Here is a 20416-nt window from a genome sequence, read left to right as displayed (position 1 = left end):
GGGAGACCACCACCTCATTAGACTCTATGCTGACGATGTGATCCTCACGCTGGCGGATCCCATGGTCTCACTGCCCGCGCTCATGGTGGCCCTTAGCGCGTTTAGCCGGGTATCTGGGTTTAAAGTGAATACACAGAAATCTCATGTCTTAAGTTTGTCAATTCTACCAGCGAATGAAGAGGCCCTACGGGCTCGATACCCCTTTATATGGTCAACGTCCCACGTGCCTTACCTGGGCATTGCCCTGGCAACATCGGCGGCAAGAAGTTTAGCATGAACTATGCTTCCCTATCTTGGGAGATATTGGGAGACCTGGAGAAGTGGGGGAAACACGGACTCTCCTGGTTCGGCAGGGTCTTGCGATCAAGATGACAGTCTTGCCGTGCATAGTCTACGTGTTTCAGACGCTCCCTTTAACCCTGCTGCCACGCACCATAGCGACACTCCAGTCAGTGATCTTGAAATTCGTATGGGGGAAAGCCTGCTCGGATGCCGCGTCGTGTCCTGTACCGTCCTAATGAGGGGGGGGCCTAGCTGTTCCTGGTCTGCTGAGGTATTTTCAAGCCACCCAGCTGCGCTACTTGCTGGAGTGGAGTCGACCGCTCACCGGAAAGCACTGGTGTTTTATGGACCAGGTGGAGGCCGGGTCTCATATCTGGAAGGAGCCCTGGCTCCGGCATAGGCATAGAGCGTCGGGAATTTATTCCTCTCCGGTTACGGGTACAACGTTCCGGGTGTGGGATGCTGTGGCGATGAGTGCGGTTTGACGAGCTTTCCCTCCCCGATGTCTCCAATTTGTGAGAACCCCGACTTCGCCCCAGGTCTTCAGGCGGAGCGCTTTCAGCGCTGGTATGAAGGGGGCCGCAAAAGGGTTGTCAGCATATTTGATGCGGATGGAGTAATTGCCTTTGACCAGATGAGGGAGACTTATGGGCTCACGGAAGCAGACAGGCTGACCTATTAACAAATTCAGCACTCGGCCCTCAAGCCGGCGATCAGGCCGTTGGTAGCCAGACCGCTTACTCCGTTTGAGAAATGGCTGATGGGAAAGAAAGATGACAAACGGATGATTTCCGAATTGTACCAACTCTTACAGGCAGAGACTCAGCCCGCTAAAACCAAGGGGCAGAGGAGATGGGAGGAAGAGTTGGGGAGGGAGCTAACAGAGGAAGAGTGGGAGAGTGTTCACTATAGAGCGCACCACACTGTCCCTGATGTGTTGTAGGCTGAGACTGCCTACAAGCTCGCCACTTATTGGTACTATACGCCGGCTAGGGTGCATGCATGGGACTCCGCTAAGACTCACCTTTGCTGGAGGGGATGTGGCAGCACTGGCACACTTATGGGGAACGGGAGATAAGGGAAGGGGGCAGAAAGAGAGGCACTGCCGGGGACTGGAAAGGGACGCACAGTTTTGTATTTTGTATTGTGTTGTGGTTTGTTTTCGAGTTTCTAATCTCCGCATAGGCTGGCTGTCTTGACATCTGGGTTATGGGCGATAGCCTCCAAGAGACGGGCTCTAGAAATAAGGGAACGTGTTTCATTATGTCAGTTGGCTTGCGGTACGGGCCGTCTGTTAGCATGTGTGGCAGGACTTCCTGCGAAACTTGTTTGCCGACTCGGATGTAGGCACAGAGTTCTGTATTTGGTCTGTCTATGTTATATACCAATAAACATATTTGATCCATAAAAACCAAAGGTTACAGGGATGGTATAGTTAGGTTCTGAATTTAATCATACAAAACCAAAGAAATTCAGCTGTCATGGTTAGTTATCACAAATAACTACGAGTTACTCGGAACCTAACTATAACATCCCTGTCACCTTTGGTTTTTTAAGTGAATATATATACATATATAATGTGTATACATACATCGTGGTGCTCTTTTGCAATTTGTTGGAGCTGCTTGACACATGGGAACACAAAAATTCTTACACTGTCTTGAACAAAAAAAAAAAGGAGTTTGCGCTCAATGGAAGCTAAAAATAAAAATACTTAATTTGTTACACCAAAATCAATCCAGACACTTTTTTCTGTCATGGCCTTATACACGGGTAAATCAAAAAAGTCCATTATCCCTGCTTAAATTCACAGTGATATGTGTAATTTCCTGTTTTTTTTACTCTTGTTCATGGTAAATGCAGTTCTTTGCAGTTCGATTCTGTAAAAGCATGTAAGAAAGTGTTGTATGCAATTCTGAAGCTAAGTTCCAGTGCTTTCTTTAATCTTTTGTTGGGTCACCTTCATGATAAAATTAGATGCAATTTTCTTTCATGTTTCAGTTGGAATCTTTATTATCATTATTTCCTTTTTTAGAATTTCTTTGTACATCATTTGTATACATTTCACCATTTAGTTTTTCGTAGTGAACATCATTCCTTTTTCAACTTTTCTCATTATCTTATTTACCATAGTTGATTTCAGTTACCATGTCATAAAGATGTTCATTTCATTTTTCTCTTTGATTAACAATATGCTTGATATGCCTTTGTAATGTTTATTTCGCGAGCTATTCCAGCACCCCCCCCCCAGCCCAAGTAGGCTATTTTATTGTTTTCCGATTGCAGTCATTATATTTACATATCTGGTTTTATAGACCTCAGGTTGGTGTGATTAGAATATGGTTTAAGTGAGAGATTTTTTTGTCCTAGAAACTGAACCAACACTGATGCCACACTGTTGTCTTTTATGCTTCAGCATTTAGACATCCTGGTGAGAGACTGTTTTCTCCCTCCTGTCTACGGAGCTCCAGGTGGAGAGAAATATATGAACACTGTTACAGAGGTAAGAGTGTTGCTGTCGTCTTGGAGGTACTTAAATGCTTCTCTGAAATGGGTGTTGAATTATAAGCGGGTCTTTAACTCAGTCGTTCAAGACACCATCCTAGGAGATGACTGGCTGATTTCATGAAGCCTCATTATCTGTTTGACTCTGACATCAGAATTGTGACTCCTGATTTAGTGTATAAGTGAGACTTTGGGGAATCATCCAAGACTAATGCAGAACATCACCAACACACTTAAAATCGCACATTAATTAATCAGAGAACCAGCAGGCTCACCTGGTATCGAATTCACCTAACGTCTCATGTATTTAGTTAACCAGTTACAACATCTCCTCTTTCACAGAGATTGTGAGGTAAAGTTAATTTTCCCTGTGAACTCCTATCAATAGAGCAACACATTTCGATGGGCCTAAAGTGAAGCAAACGTTGTGAGGCACAGCTATTTACTATGTACTCTAAACCTACCTTTCTTAGTGAATAAATATAAGTTCTGAAAAAGGGGTTAACATATTTATGGCCCTATATAAAGTATGGCAGATGGGTTTTAGTGCATCAGGCACGTACAGTACCCCATCTGCCTGACAGTTTCTGAGATGTCCGCCTGCATTGACGAGAACCACTATTACCGTGGTACTTGTCAATCCGTTGGAAGTTTGACAGACAGCTCCATCAACATGACAGAGATGCAAACTTTTTTTTTCCAAAACGAATACACAAGTAGGATTTTGTTTTGAAAAATTAAAAAAACGGTCCTCCCTCTCTCACCTTGTGTGTTTTCTTGCATGACAAGAGGCTCGTTCAGTTTTCACTGCCCCTTACCATCAGGTCTTACCTGGGAGTGATGAACAGTGAAGACTGGCCATGTGTTTGCTCATTCTAAATCGGGATGGCAGCTCTTACTCTGTGAGGCCATCCAAGGTTCATGTCGGCAGTGAAGACAGAGTACCCTTTATGCCAAACTCTAATCGGTCCCATACATTTTCATTTCCAGTGCTGTAGTTAGTTTTTCTTGAAAAATGTACCAATTAAGTGGCTTTATAATTAAGAGATGTTTCTCACCCTACAATAACCTGAGGTCTAGAAGAGAACTGATTCCAAACGCAGTGCCCAATTTGTATTGACTTGAGCTAAGGAAACCATGAGTGTTTAAAGTATTGTATTTTATTTAAAGGATTCTCTTCAAATGAATTATGGTGAAAACAAACACATTTAGCAAAATTCAACACCATAAAAAATAAATTTAAAAAAAAGACAGAGACCAAGTTAGTTGTATTTTCTTAATAACTTGAAAAATCTCTGAAAACGAATTACACATTTTTCCTATCTGAGTCAGTCTGCGATTATACAATAACGGAAAAATGCAGGAATGTAGGTGAAATATAAAAAGCCACCAAAGTAGTCCTAAGTGGTGAAAGGCTGCAGTTCTCCTTTACTCATGGGATGCACCTAACCTCACTTAGTGGCAAGACCCTCTGCTTGAAAGTCCTGCAAAAACATTGGACTGTAAAATCATTCTAAAACACGGTCTTCCATGCTAGGAAAAAAAGGAATATGTATGTAATGATAGAGGACTGCATGCAGATCTGAATGCTGAAGACTGGCTTGTTCACTGTAGGTCCTTTACTAGAATAAAAACAAGTTTCACCTTTTTAGTAGCAGTATCCAAGTAATTAATTTACAAAATCCCCACTAGAAACACAAACATAAACCCTACTCAGATGGAATCTTCCCATCTATTCCAAATGACAGAGGGACCATGCCACAGCAGTAGAAATTTTGGTGCTGAACCACCGGACACATATTATAGAGATAGGGTGCCCATAACACCACTTATAACACCAAGAAACATCAGACGTCATTGTGTGATCAGAATTCCCATAATGAATGTCTAAAGTCTTCAGTCTGGATGCCAAATGGCAGGGTTAGTGGAGACGATATTCCACAGTGTAGCTGCTGTTGTCTGGCTAAATTTGGAATTTTCCACCAAATCAGCTTTTTATATGTTAAAGCGTCTCCCTTTGCAATGGAGAGAGATGCTTTGTTGAAAAATAGGCTGGGCATTTAGCCTTTCCATGACTTCACAGTCCCCATTTGGCAACTTTTTTGCTCCAAAGACAATGAATCAAAACAGCAGTCTGTCTTCAAAGAATAAAATAAGTGCCCCAGATGGACTGAACACTGTTTTCCAGCATTTTGGACTTTTCTGCCTAGGATCGCCACGGTGCACAAGAAAAAAAGCTCCCAGCTAAGCCATCAGAAGACTCCCGTAAATAGGCAGGTCTTCGGAAGCCATGACCATCAGTGGGTGGCCTGGCTGTGTTTTCATACCCAAGAGGCCCTCATCAATGATATGCTGAGATTAGATGTTGGGAAAGATTGCAGATTGGCCTTGCATCTCAAGATCTCTGTGACTGTTCAGAGTTTGGATTTAAAGTGTAGAACCTGGTTGTTTCCATGCTTTGAGGAAGCAGCACTGTCCTTCGTTCTCCTGTGAAATTCAGTACAGGTATCACTCCGGCAGTGTAATGCTAATCGTCCATGAGTCCTGGAAATCACTCAGCTATCTGCTGCAGGATTAGCCATTCCTAATGACATTTGGCAGGAACAGGATGGGTCTCTGGAAGGGCCTGCATGCAAAAGAGATAGAGTGCATAGGGACTGGACAAGGAGCGTTCGAGTATAACCATGCCAGGGTCAGGATATATAGTTCTGAGAGGAACACAAGGATTTCTGATTATCTCTACTACAGAGAGCTCACAAATGCACACTCTGACACTAAAGCAGATATGTTAATTAGAAATATCAATGAGTGTTTATGTATTTTGAATAATAACAACATGTAGAAATAAATAATGTAGAAAAATAATGTGCACATTTGAAAATGTGCCCTCGGAGAGCAAGCACCAAGATTCACAAATGTACTAATAAAATGAGTAACATGTATGAAATATAGAAAAACATATTGAGTAATATAGTACTATATCATAATAAGACATGAAGTATGTTTTGCATTATATTATATAGGTAACTTAGGTGAAGTTGTGGCATAATTTTGCCAGGCCTCATGCAGAAGCTGAATTATTAACGCAATGTAGAGAAGCTAATGTGCTGAACTGACCATGAACCGCTCATTGTTTAAAAAATCTGCTTAGTAAAAATTCTCTGCGATGAACAGGAGATTACGGAATTAAAGTTTTTATCTAACCTGGTGTAAAGCAGATGGGATGTATTTTCCCAGGACTGGAACAATGGAGACACTGACTGGAGAAGATGCAACATTTTCGATACCTGACAAGCCGGATGATGAGGCCATTGTACAGTGAATCAGTTGACACCTTGAGAACTGTGTAATATTAGACTTAATAGATTTGGGGAATTAAGATAATTGGATAGTCATAACTGGTGATTAGTTGACCAATTAGGAATTGGGGGAAAGTCTGGGTGACTGCGATATAATGCTGTGACAGAGGGAAAAATCTTCAGAACTTATTCTGAAATTGATGCGGTATTTGGTGGAGAAGAGATTCGAGATTCTGTCATTGGGCTCAAGCTCTTAAGAGCCTGATTTGATGCTGATCGATTGATGACCTGAAGACGAAGACTGACATTGTTGCTGATCCATAGCGTGGATAGGTAGCTATGACAATGTGACTGAATTACCTTGTGCCTTTTCTTTCTAAGTACCAACTGCGCTGTCTAAATAGTTTTTCTCTTAAGCTAGATGTTTTTCCATATTCATGATCTAAACTGTTTAAGCATGAAGTCCCACATGCTAATGCTAATCTGGGTTGGGTAGGGTTCCTATTCTGAGACATTGACATAATCGATGACAAATGATTGACGGACTGATTTGCTGAACTACTCTTGTCAACATATTCATCATTATTTGCTTACGTTGAAGCTTTAGAACGCATGTTTTCTCAAGTTCTGATTAGATTACGTTATTGGTGGTCACAAATGAATTAATCTTGAGTTGATTTGAATAAAGTTTGAATTAACCCCATGACTTAGTATTGTAACTAATAGGGAAATAACATTTCTAAAACGTATATTAAATTGTGGTTATTCATGAATATTGACGTTATTAACTACTGATTAATGTCCTGCTTGATAATTATTGTATTGAATGATTGTTGATGACATTGGTTATTACATGACTAGGATACTCCATGCAAATCAAAAAGTTAATCGACCTATACACGTCCCCATGGAAGTTTACTTATCTAATAGAGACTTCTAGTTGCAGATTCCTTACCTTAGAATTTTCCCCAGGCATCAGACTGGATCCGGAGATTTTTCTTCGAGCAATACCCTTGCGCTTCGGTAGGTGGCATCGGTCGAATCCGCAGGCGTCGTAGGTGTCGTGATGACGTCGGGAGTAGTACATAGAAGCCGCCCTCGCCCAGTGACGTCAGTTCTTTTCTTTCTGCGCCATGCGCTGATCCGAGAGAGAGCTACCCTTGGCTATTTTTTGGCAGAATTCAAGTGTTTTGTCGAACTTTTTTTGGTGCGACACTTGGTGCGTCGAGGAAGTCTTCGGGTCAAGGTAAGATGAAGAAGTTGAAGAAGTCCCATCGCTCTCCGACTTCACCCCGTCGCTCAGCTGAAGCAACGCAGGACGTGCGTCCACGCACTAGGCCTCTGTCCTCAGAGCCTACGTCTGGGTCAACTCCGCGCTTCCCTGAGTTTCCCGGAGCGACCCTGCCCAACTCAAGGAGTTCTACGAGGCCATGCGCCTCATCTTTGGGCGTGCCGACCCTGATACGGTGCCTTCGGGCCCAAGGGGCTTGGCTGAGGGACCTTCGGGTTCCACGCTGGCGGCTTCAGCCCCGGCCACCGAGGTCACCTCCAGATCCGTGCGCGGATCCGCATCGACGCGGGTCGCACAATCGAGACCTTCCCCAGCGCTGGGTCGTTTATCGATGCTCCCGACGTCGGTAGTGGCCAGTATCGACGTCGACCCGAATCTCATTCCTGACGACTCAGAGTCAGAGCGGTGTTGGCCGACGCCGCCATCGGCTTCGGTGGGCCCTATTCGCCCGAGGTCAGATTCTGACCCATTTTCCTATGGGTACGAATACGGGGAGGAATTGGAAGGGTCCCTGGACCCTTATGAATACCAGGAAGACCCTACTATTGACTGGGCACAGGACTTGGGCGAAGCCAGTGGTCTGGATACTTCTCCTGACGCTGGCATGCTGTCTCCTCCAACCGTGGCTACGGCAGAGGGAGCTACCTATAGTATGGTGGTTAGTAGGGCGGCTGAGGTCCTTGGCCTTGAGCTACCTACTGTCAAAGTCAGGTCTATTCTCCTGACGGAGGTGCTTCTGCCTCGGGCTTCTACGTCTGAACCCGTTCTCCCATTTAACAAGGCCCTCACTGATATCCTTTTGGGTACATGGTCCAAACCCAACACAGGAGCTCCAGTGAACAGTACTATCGCTGCGCCGAATGACCCAAAGCTCCTGTCCCAACATCCTACGCCTGAGAGTCTTGTCATCCAGGCGTCCTCTTCTTCTGGAGTGTTCCCTTCTGCACCCCCGGATAGGGAATCCAAAAGGCTGGAACAATTTGGTAAGAAGTTGTTTTCTTCCTCCAGCCTCGCACTGCGGTCCGTGAACACCGCATGCCTTTTGGGCCGTTATTCCCACTCACTGTGGGCATACGGTTGCGCAAGTCCTGCTGCAGTTACCGGAGGAGGCCCGTGCTATCGTCTCTCAAGCCGTCAAAGATGGGAGAGATGCGGCAAAGTTCACGATCCGTTGTGGGCTGGATACAACCGACTCTCTGGGCAAATTGGTTGCAACGACAGTGGCCTTACGGCGCCATGGCTGGTTACGTACTTCTGGCTTCTCTGGGGATGTACAACAATCACTCATGGACATGCCCTTTGATTGCACCTGTCTCTTCGGAGACAAAGCGGACTCAGCCTTGGAGAAGTTCAAGGATTCCCGGGCTACTGCTCGGTCCCTTGGCCTTTCTTCCGCCACACGCCCCCCACAGTCCACCTTTCGTCCCTTTCGTGGCCACGGAAGGGGCGCCCTGTCGCGTCCTCAACCCAGCCACCGGACAATGCACGCTGGACAGCCTATGCGTGGCTGGGGGTGTGGAATCCCACGTGGCCGTGGGACAGGGAACCAGAGGTCTGTCCAGTCCACCTCTGGCCCCGCAGCAGCCGCCAAACCTTCCTAGTCCGTCCCCTCACTCTCTCCCAGTTGGTGGCAGAATCAGCCATCACCTGCCCCACTGGGAACATATAACCATGGACGGGTGGGTTTTGAAAATAATTAGGACGGGCTACTCCCTCCCTATTGAATCTGCACCACCACACATGCCGCCATCCTTCCATCACCTTTCGGAGGATCATTTAGTGCTTCTCCGCCAGGAAGTCGCTGCTCTCTTGGCCAAGGGAGCTATAGAAAGGGTCCCTGTGCCAGAAGTAGGTCGTGGGTGTTATTCCCACTACTTTCTGATACCAAAGAAGGACAGGCTTGCACCCTATCCTAGATCTTTGGGACCTGAACTACTTCCTCAAGAAGAAGTTCAAAATGCTCACCCTAGCTCCGGTTCTGTCTGCCTTGGACCCAGGAGACTGGATGGTAGTGTTGGATTTGCAGGACGCTTATTTCCACATCCCCATCCTGCCTGCCCACAGGCGTTACCTACGATTCGTGGTAGGTCACGAGCACTTTCAATTTACCGTGCTCCCTTTCGGCCTTACCAGTGCCCCTCGGGTGTTCACGAAAGTGATGGCGGCGGTTGCAGCTCATCTGCGCAGGTTAGGGGTCTCAGTCTTCCCCTACCTAGATGACTGGCTGGCTGTTGAAGGCGCCTTTGCCCCTGACAGTGGTCTCCCACCTCCAGACTACAGCGGACCTCCTGAACCAGCTGGGGTTCACTATCAATGTGCCGAAGTCACACCTGACTCCCTCTCAGACGGTCCCTTTCATCTGAGCAGTTCTGGACACAGTGCTGTTTCGGGCTTATCCTCCTCAAAAGCGAGTCCAAGACATTCAGGCTATGATTCTGATCTTTCAGCCTTCGTCTTGAGTTTCGGTGAGACAGACTCCGAGGCTGCTGGGCCTCTTGGCCTCCTGCATCCTGCTAGTAACACATGCCAGGTGGCATATGCGGGCTCTGCAGTGGAACTTGAAGTTCCATTGGGCGCAGCATTAGGGGAATCTCTCCAACATGGTCCAGATCTCGGAGGGGACTGCGAAAGACCTGCAGTGGTGGTTTTCAAATCCCAATTGGGTCACTGGCAGATCCCTCTCCCTTCCCCACCCAGATCTCTTTATAGTGACAGATGCGTTGCTTCTGGGTTGGGGTGGCCACATGGGGGAGGCGGAGATCAGAGGCCTCTGGTCTACGGCGTAGTCGGGACTCCACATAAATTTGCTGGAGCTCTGAGCAATCAGACTTGCGTTGAAACCATTCCTTCTCTCTCTCTCAAAGGGAAAGTAGTGCAGGTGTTCACGGGCAACACTACCGCCATGTGGTACTCTGAAAAACAAGGCGGGGTAGGGTCCTGGACCCTTTGTCAGGAGGCCTTATGCCTCTGGACATGGCTGCAACATCAGGGCATTACCCTGATGGTTCAACATCTGGCGGGCTCTCTCAACGCCAGAGCAGACGAACTCCGCCGCCGACGCATTGTCAATCACAAATGGCATCTCCATCCGGAGGTGGCGCAAGGTCTCTGTCTCAAGTGGGGAGAGCCTTGGTTAGATCTGTTCGCCTCCACGGAGAACGTGCAGTGTTTTGCGCATTGGAGTTTCCAAGGCGGCACTTGCTCGGAGACGCTTTTCGTCTCGAGTGGAACACTGGCCTCCTTTACACCTTCCCGCCTATCCCTCTTCTGCCCAGAGTTCTCAAGAAAATCAAGTAAGACCGGGCCCAAGTTATCTTGGTAGCTCTGGACTGGCTCGAAGAGTGTGGCATCCAGAGCTAATGAGCATGTTCATCGATCCTCAACTCAGACTGCCTCTTCGGGCGGATCTTTTGTCGCCGCAGCAGGGGACGGTCCGTCACCCGAACCTGTCCAACCTCCGCCGTCATGCGTGGAGATTGAGCGGCAACAGTTGACGGCATTTTACCCTTCCACCCGACGTCTGCAATGTTATCTTGGCAGCCAGGCGTCCATCGACTAAAACTGCATATGCCTGTCGTTGGAATAAATTTGTGGCATGGTGCACGAACAAATCTGTTGACCCCCCTATCTGCCCCTCTTTCAGAGGTTCTTCTATTCATTCTTTCTTTAGCCCTGCAGGGCTCTGCATTGGGCACCCTTAAGGGGTATCTGTCTGCCATTTCTGCCTTTCTTAGGCTTCCTGATCAGCCCTCACTCTTTAAATCTCCTCTTGTGAGTAGGTTCTTGAAGGGGCTCACCCACTTATTTCCTCCCACTCCCTTCATCATGCCTCAGTGGGATCTTAATATTGTACTTACTTACTTGATGTGTACCCCCTTTGAGCCAATGCATAATTGTCCCTTACGGCGCCTCACATTCAAAACTCTTTCTCATCGCCATCACCTCTGCTGGCAGGGTGAGTGAGCTTTAGGCCCTTTCTTCAAAGCCTCCATACTTGTCTGTGCACCCCAACAAAGTGGTGTTATGCACTAGGGCTTCCTTCCTTCCTAAGGTGGTTACACCATTTCATGTAGGCTCTGGCGTGGAAAGTCATTAAAAGAAACTGACGTCACTGTGCGAGGGCAGCGTCTATGTACTACTCCCGACGTCATCACGGAAACCACAACGCCTGCGGAGTCGACCAACGCCACCTACCGACCCGCAAGGGTATTGCTCGAAGAAAAATCTCCGGATCCAGTCTGACGCCTGGGGAAAATTCTAAGGTAAGGAATCTGCAACTAGAATATGTTTCTACCAGATATTTGGTTACCAAAGGTAAGTAACTTGTACATTAAGGACCGGGCACGCTAACCGTTTCTAAAGACGTGATAACCCTTATATAGTTTTATTTAGAATGTGAATTATTACTAGTGTGCACGGTGATTACGTTACACTTGGATTCACCTGTCCAAGTAGATAATATTTTAAAATATTTATTTTGTACCCTCTGGCCCTATGTACCAATTCCTCTAGGGCCACAACTGGTTATTTCTATTTGTCCATTCTAAATTGGAGGAGGCACAAGCCTTTCGCCAATGACGGGCTGTATCCTTTTTGGTCACCAGGTATCTTTTTGCTACCCCCTCCCCCCCCCCCCTCCTCCAAATTGAATCCTTTACACCCAGCAGGGCTACGCTCTGGTCCAGATCTATCAGCACAACTTGCAGTACGTCATTAATGGCCTTCCAATATCGTGCAATCACTGGGTACTCCCAAACGACATGAAAGAAGGTCCCAAGGGTAGACTTCCACCTGGGGCACACCAGGCGTACTGTTCTTCCTATTTGCCAGAGTCTGTATAGGGAGTAATAGAATTTATATAGGTGCTTAAGCTATATTAAGCTTAATTGCATTGGTATCGCCAACTGATGTGGTGCAATCTTTGCTTCGACCCATCTTCATCCTCAAGGACTCCCATATTTGCCTCCCATCGAGCCCTTAGCTTGAACAAGGGACCTGGGTATTTATTAATAAGTGATTTGTATAGTATGGAGAGCCCCCTTTCTCCAATTGATCAACTATGTGGTGGCGTACCATGGGATTACTTCCTGGGAGGGAAGTGAGTTTGTTTCAGTGTATGTCCAATGTCATCTGTAGATGACAAAAAAATTGTGACCTATGGAGGTGAGTCTGCTGTCAGGTCCTGGAAGAACCTAATGATACCACCCCTTCACACATCTCTTAACATGGACTGGCCAAATAAATTCCATTTGGTGAAGCCAGTTAGCCCCGTTACGGACAACAAAGAGCCCTGCCACAGTGGAGTCACCGCTGTCAGCTTCCCATACAAATGCATGTGCTTTAGTGCTGCATGCCAGCAAAGGAAGGGAGGGTGAGTAACAGGAAGGGATGCGTCTGGGGATGACTTACCATATAATAGTTAAGGATTCCATAGGGGCCAGGAAGCTCATGCTAGGTAATTTCTACCTCCATGTAGTCAGTCATCTACCAGACCAGATTGAATGCCCAGTAGGATAGCAGAGCATCTGCCTATCCCAGTCCTGCCTCATATGAGGACATTCAGCACCTAGCAAGTTATATTCGGTTTTGTTGGCTCATAAAAAGGCCCCTATATGGGCCTGGAGGATCGAGGAAGCTGTTAGGGGAGAATGTATGGATAATGTTGGAGGATGTGAAGGAATCGCAGGAGGGAAATCATTTTGAAAAGTGCTCCCCTACACTCCATGGGGAATAGCAATAATGCCCACGTCCGAAAGTCATGTTTTATCCTACTAAGTAAAAGTGCCACATTTAAGTCCCAATACCACTGTTGGGTGAAAGCCACAGACATACCCAGGTAGCATAAGCTGTCCCGTGCCAGCTGGAGTCCAGCATTGATCCACCCTCCTTGTAATCCCCCCCCCTCCCATCAGCACCAATACTATTTTCCTCCAATTCACCTGTAGCCCTGACGCATCACCATAAAGCTGAAGAATTTCCATCATGCGGGGTAATGTTGAACAATAGGGGCATATCATCTGCATGAAGGAAGACACTGTCTTCTGGCCCACTAGGCCACCAGAATCGCTACACTCTTGGGTCTATCTTGGGTAGCTCTGCTCGGGGCTCCACCACAAGAGCAAAGAGCAGTGGGGATAGCTGGCATCTGTGTCGAGTGCACAGCTCTATCAGAAAGGGAAGAGAGAGAATTCTATTGACCCTGTCCTTTGCCCAAAAGTCCCTGTAAAGGGTTTCTACCCAGCCAATGAACTGAGGGTACAACTGCATTTTACGAAGACCTGCTACCAGAAAGGGCCAGCGGATGGAGTTGAATGCTCGCTCCACATCAATTAACAGCATAGCACTGTCTTCCTGCGTTCGTCTCTCCATGCCAGTGCTAGATGAAGGCGACGAAGACAGAGACCTGTGCTCCTCCCAGGCATAAACCATTCTGGTCCAGATGGACCAGCAAGCGAATCACAGTATTTTCACTTCAACATTTATTAATGATATGGGATGATGCGAGGCACATTCCTCGAGGGTGGGGGTGGGAGGGTTAAGGTGGGGGTTGACCGAGATAGTGCCCCTGCACGACACTTAGATTAGGAGGGAGTCTGCTTCCCATCAGTGTGTCCTTGAATAAGGCCAGCAGATGTGGAGCTTGCATGGAGTAGTCTCTCTTAAAGAATTATGCCGGGAAGCCATTAGGGGCAGGTGTCTTGCCTGATGATATGGATGCAGTAGCCTGCTGTACCTCCTCCTCCATGTTAGTTAAGCCCAGGTCAGCCTTCTCCTTCCCAGAGAGAGTTTTCACCGGGAGGTCCACCACAATGTAGTGCCCTCTTTCTGAGGGTTAGGGCTCACGAGAAGCTTAAAGGGCTTCAAAATGGGAGGCAAATTCCTGCAGTGATATGTATTGCTGCCTGGATCACTTCCTCCTCCAGCCAGTGGAGTAGATTTCCAGCTTTGTCCCCCAGTTCAAACATTCTTGCCTGAGAACTAAACCAGCCTAATTGGGCTGAGTCCACAAGGCCTTCCGTAAAGCCAATCTGGCTTGGTTTAACTTGTCTTTGGTAGAGGAGCTAGGGTGGGTGCCCTTTGCACGCTCAAGGCGGATTATGTCTTGGTCAAGAGCCAGGATTATGTCTTGCCAGCGCTGGTCCTTTGATACAGGCCAAGGCCTCCCCCAGGTAGTGGCCTTGCAGGCTTCCCATAGTGTAATTGGGGAAGGTACAGAACTGCTCTAGCAATAAAAGTAATCAGAAAGAATGTTGTGGATATGGTTGCTGAAGGAGTGGTTGAGAAACAACCTGTGAACGGGTGGTCCCGAACACATTCTCGATGCCAGCCGGTACAGAGTGTCGGATAGTTCCGACACGTCATTTCTGCGTTCCCACGTTGCCGTGGGAACGCTCGCGGATGGAGGTTGGCGTCCAAGTGTTGCCGCGGCAACCCAGGAGGGTTTCCGGGCCGCGGCAATGACGAGGCAGGATGATCTCCGTTTTAAGGAGAGTGACGACGGACGATGGGAGGAGGAGACGGCGAACAGCGCGGAGGAGACGGCGAACAGCGCAGAGGAGACGGCGAACAGCGAAGGAGAGACGGCGAACAGCAGAAGAGAGACGGGAGACGGAGGAAGGACCGGGACAACACGGAGTGCCGACAAGGAGTGGAAGAAGGAGAGCAGTTTACAGGATCCTCCACCGAAGGAACACCCCAGCGCCAGCCACGACCCAGGAGGGTCGTGGCTTGCTAAGGTACGGTCCTTGTGGGACAACAGAGAGAGTACCACGGTTAAGAGGGCACTGGGGAAGGGGGCTAAGAAGGAGTGAGGGGAGGACTGGGAGGGAGCTTAGAGAGCACAAGAAAAAACCACGAGTGAGCCACATAAAAGTGCACTATAAGGAGTTTATTCACTTTTTGCCCTAACTCACCACCCCACCTTTGTTGCCTCTTCCCCTTTAGTGAAATAAAACATAAACCTTATTTAATACCCCACTTACCGTAGCGTTTTTCCTTTTTTCCCGGTACCACACCATGTGAGGCCACTGAAAAGCCAGAGGGAACATCCACCTAAAAGAGAACGAAGAGAAGAGAAATCCAATAAGAAGAATAACAGACAGCGACTTAAGACCTAAAAACATAGTAAACAAAAGAAGGACAATTAGAGACAAACCCATAATATTTAAATAAACCACTTACTTGATCATCGCAATTACTCTCCGTGGTCTTTATACCGTTCGACCTGCCACACAACCAACGATTTAATCTGGGAAAACCTCGCTCACCACCAGACAATTTTCCGACTGCCTCCATCATGGAGGAGTGGTCTGAACGACCTCTGGGGAAGATTTGTATCTGGGAAATGGCCTAACGTCAGTGGTTGGGACAAAAAAAGTAGTTAAGGGGGAAGATGTACTGTGGGCATGGGAAAATAATGTTTAATGACAGGTGTGATGATGGAATTGTCACCATACATCAACCAGACCAAGAGCCTCTGCCCAGTGTGACCGGTGCTATGACCTACTGGCCTCTGACTGTGAGTCTGTGCTCAACCTGGGGCGAATAATAGCATTAAAGTCTGCACCCAACAACAGTGGACCCTGGGGGGGGGTGGGGGGGTGGGAAGGGTAACGTGTGAGGGAGAGCTAGCAAAAATGTCAAGACATCCTCTGGAGGGGGCATACACGCTTAGAAGTCTCCACAGACTGCCATCCAAAAATCCTGTGCGCAAGACATATCAGCCAAGGGGGTCAGTACAGACTCACTGCAGTAATTTAGCACCCTTCATGCAAGCCCCACTTCAAGCCATAGTGATATATCCTACAATAGCCATGTCTGCCTAAAAAGGTAGATGTTTGTTGGAGTAATAAAACTACAGGTAGGTGCCGCTTAATATACAACATAACTGTACCTTGCTTCAATTTATCTTTCCGTCTATTGACATTTCATGAGAGTATGGTGTGCCACCTAGAAGTTACACTTGTTGGGTCAGTGATCATCAAGGGTGGGTGTAGTGTGGTGGAAGGAGTTAAAAGGTGGTCGAAGAGTGTGGCATCTTAAGGGGACACAAATGTGCAGAACTAAAAAACGTATGAACAAAAAGATACGTGAACCAGCATTTGCCCCACCCTACACCTCTCCCCAAGGATCATCGGTCGAACAAGGACCCAAAGTGAGAGCCCCAAGAAGTAACCAGACAAAAAAAGATTAAAAACAGAAAGGGGAACATAACAGAAGGAGGTGATTCTCGAGTTATGCAGTAGATAATTGAACCTAGCAGGGGATCCTGGCCTGGCATAACCATTACAGGAAGATCTCTGGATCAGCAGCAGGCTCTCAGCTACAGACATAAGTCCTGGGTCTAGCCGTAGGGAGGGCCTCCACCGCCAGTGTTTCATGTTCTAGACAATCTCCGTCTACGGGTAGTACCTTCATCTGTTCCTTTTGTTTGACAGAGCAAACGCCTCCCAGACTCTAGCCTGTCCCCCCGGGTTGGATGCTGATCGGCGACAACCAAGTCAGGTGCTTCTCAAGCCAGGCACAGACACTTTCCGGCGTATCAAAAAAGAGGGTTTTGTTTTTATAAATCACTTTGAGCAGGGCCGGGAACTGTAGTTTATATTGAATTTGCGGTGCCCTACGTTTTTCTTTAACAGCGAAGAAGATGAAACACTCTTGTACTCTGAGGGTATAATCAGGTAATTGCATCACTGTGGTCAATTCAGTGTGCTTCCCTAAGTCTGTGGAACTCTCGGAGGATGATGTCTCAGTCAGTTATAGTTCAAGAGCTGGGTTATCAACAGGCACATAGGGGGCCCGAGATGGCTAAGCTGCCAAGGACCTATGTACCCTCTCCAGCACAAAGCATAACAAGAGCAACTCAGCAGGGAACCAAGAGGTGAGTCATTTAGCCACAAATTGTGTTGGTCGTCCTTCCTCTTTCCCCTCAGGGATCTCACAATGTGGATATTTTTTTGTCTGCTCCTTCCCTCTGCATCCACAGCCCTACCCTCTAGCTGGCCTGCCCCACTTTGGAGGGCTGTTACGATAAACTGAAGGATGTGGGTATTGTCCTCCACTCTGGATAGATGGTCCTCTGCCTCAGTAACCCTGCTCCTCCACATTTCAAAGATATTGGTGAAGCAGGGAAAGATCTAAGCTGAGCTCACCAATGTTCCCCTCGAGGGAAGTTCTGGAGTCTCTGATTGCCTGAAGGATGAATGTTGTGGGGTTGGTTGGAGGCTCTTGCTCAGGCGGTGCCAGCTTTAGGCCCTATCGCTTGCTCCCTTCAGGGATTGGTTTAGTGAAACTGTCTATTTTGCTCTGAGCAGTGGGATTAGCATACTTGTTCTTACCCATGCTGACTACATAGGGTACAAAGGCTTCCAGGCCACCTGATCACAACAAAATACAGGAGCGAGGGCTCGACCACCAAACCGGATTCCCGAAAGGCAGTAAGGACAGCAAGGAGAGAAGGGCCAACAGTTATGCAACTCACTCATCATCTAGCTATCACTACCTAAATATCCAGGCAGGCTCCTCACAGGGCCCCCAGCGGAGCTTCCATTCTCAGCAGTCCTGGGCACTGTCCATGAGGCAGTTATTGTGGAGCCCTCCACTCAGGGTCCACAGCATGCCTAGTATATAAGGTGGGGCCTTTTCAAATGTCTCCCAGCTCAACCCACTGACTCGGTGGGGATCACATCTGGCTGCACAGCCCACACCACATCACAAAGTCAGTGGCCAACCAAACAAGCAAAGCATCTCTCCCCAATCCCAACAGAAGAGTCAAGGAACCCCACCAGCATGTGCTTTCCTCAAGGACCCCAGCACAATTAGGCCGTGCCTCAATAGTCACTACATTGATGCTGCTGCAGCCAATAATAATTATCCAGCCCCGGTTGGCACCTCTGCTGTCTGCTCATGTGGCAACCCTCGGAACCACGGAAGGTCTCGTATTACTGCCCTGGGGTGTGTCTGTGCATAAGGGAGCACCAACTCCAAGCCTCTCCACCTCCTGTCCCACGTAGCTCCAGGCCGCACGCCTCAAGCCATCTTATTCAAAATAGATGTCACAGTATCATGCTTTGTTTCTGCTGCATGTAGTCAAGAAATATATGGATGTCTTTTTTTCTGTTTGACACTGTTCTTGAAGAAAGCCTCTTTGAGGGCCAACTGTAACAGTTTTTCAAGGACCTTTTGCATGCATGCAGTACTGCATTCATTCGCAGTTGTTCATTGTTTATGTAACTGGTTTGTTCTGACACCTCGGGATCACATTAGGTCAGAGGGACTGAATCTATATTCATGTGGTGTTTAGTGTTAAATTGGTAGGATTTTATGACATGTTAAAACTGCAGTTTGATTTGATGAAAATTTAATTCTTTGCTCAAACCATGGTGACTGTGCATCCATTGTGTTTTTCCATGGAGAAAATGGCTATATAAACCCTTGAATTTGGAGGTGAGCCAGAGATTACTTTGCCTGCTACTAGGGATGCTGCCTGATTTCTTACTGACTTTGCTGTAGATTTCAGACATAGCCTATTATTGATTTTTGTCTTTTATTCTGCATTTTTCCTATTACAGAGAACCTTAATATCAATTATTTTATGCGTTGAAATAAAATTTGCTGCACCTGTGCTATACTATCTCTGTATTGTATCATTATGAACTTTGTAATAAACCTTCACGGTTTTCCTGAATAGCACCATACAACTAATTTTTAAGTCAGCCCTTTCTTTCCTTGACTGTATTTTGAAATGTTGTTTTGAGCCTTGTCTCTGACGGTTTCTCATGATTGGAGGTTAACACCATCCCTGATCAACTAAACTGCTAGGCACACCATTGAGCTGTAAACTTTAGGGGTACTGCGCATCCACAGATTAAACAAGCAGCTGAAAAAATGCTACATAGGCTCTCTGTACTCCAGGCTTCAGGCAATATAGAAGATGTACAGCTGTCTGGATACCCCATATAGACATAGGAGCCCTTGCTGATAGGCCGCAGCCAGCCAAGATTTTCTATAGTGATAGTTAAGAGATAACAAGTTCAACTAGATCTCCTGATGAAGACCACCATTATTGCACTTGTGCTCGGTCATTTGAAATATGGAGGTTTATCATTTATTTCTTTAGATAAAGAGCACTAGACAAATATTGTAATTGTTGATGATTGGCACTCATGCTTGATACAGCATAATTTGTTGACTAGCTTCAACAAATAAAGACGCAAATGCACTCCAAACGGTTGACCCAGATACCCTGTGATCGAAGATTTGTAAACCCACTACAACTTAAGAGAGTCTATATCAAATAACATTATTAAGAGCTGAACTACAGTATATCCTTACATTGAAGAGGTGCTTTGAGCTCTATCAGTATGGATTCTAAAGTGGACTACTGCTGGGGTAGGTTCTCTTTGTCCCTTCATTGAAGAAAAGATGGTGGGGGATTAATTTCACTCTTTCATTTTCTGTAATGTGCATATACAAAAGTAAACACTTTCTTAGGGTTACTGCTTATCAGTAGAATCACATTAAATGTGAAGGCACTGTTGGAGAACTATTCTGTAAACACCATGGTTTTTAGGGTTTTTCTGCTCTCCATAGGAAGGTCTGGATATCCATAGGAAGATTCTTCTACAGATTTGGGTGTCTCCAAATTATGGGGGTTATTCTAACTTTGGAGGAGTGTTAATCCGTCCCAAAAGTGACGGTAAAGTGACGGATATACCACCAGCCGTATTACGAGTTCCATAGGATATAATGGACTCGTAATACGGCTGGTGGTAAATCCGTCACTTTTCCGTCACTTTTGGGACGGATTAACACCTCCTCCAAAGTTAGAATAACCCCCTATGTCTGTAGTGACCCCAGGAAGCATCTGTTAGTCAACTGAAGGAAAGTAATGCGCACTTTTGCCCTTAAGGTCGGCTGGCAAACACATGGCTGTAGGTAAATACCAAATAGTGGCTACCTTAGCATGAAACCCCAAGACAGTAGACTGCTCAACTTGACAGAAGTAGAAACTAAGAGGTATATTTATACTCTGTTTGCA

The 20416-nt window shown here is 46.8% G+C and overlaps 1 protein-coding gene across 5 annotated transcripts in view; it reads left to right on the top strand.

Annotated features, from left to right (window-relative positions):
* Positions 1-20416, top strand: part of LOC138304297 (RING finger protein 112-like) — a 333811-nt gene that overhangs the window by 225516 nt on the left and 87879 nt on the right. For all 5 annotated transcript variants that reach the window (XM_069244246.1, XM_069244245.1, XM_069244247.1 and 2 more), the window contains one exon: positions 2699-2785. In XM_069244246.1, coding sequence (XP_069100347.1) covers positions 2699-2785 — 87 coding nt within the window. The remainder of the gene's footprint in view (positions 1-2698; positions 2786-20416) is intronic.

Source organism: Pleurodeles waltl, chromosome 7 (genome assembly GCF_031143425.1).
Source record: "Pleurodeles waltl isolate 20211129_DDA chromosome 7, aPleWal1.hap1.20221129, whole genome shotgun sequence".
Taxonomy (NCBI): domain Eukaryota; kingdom Metazoa; phylum Chordata; class Amphibia; order Caudata; family Salamandridae; genus Pleurodeles; species Pleurodeles waltl.
This window is presented reverse-complemented; position numbering and strand designations above follow the sequence as displayed.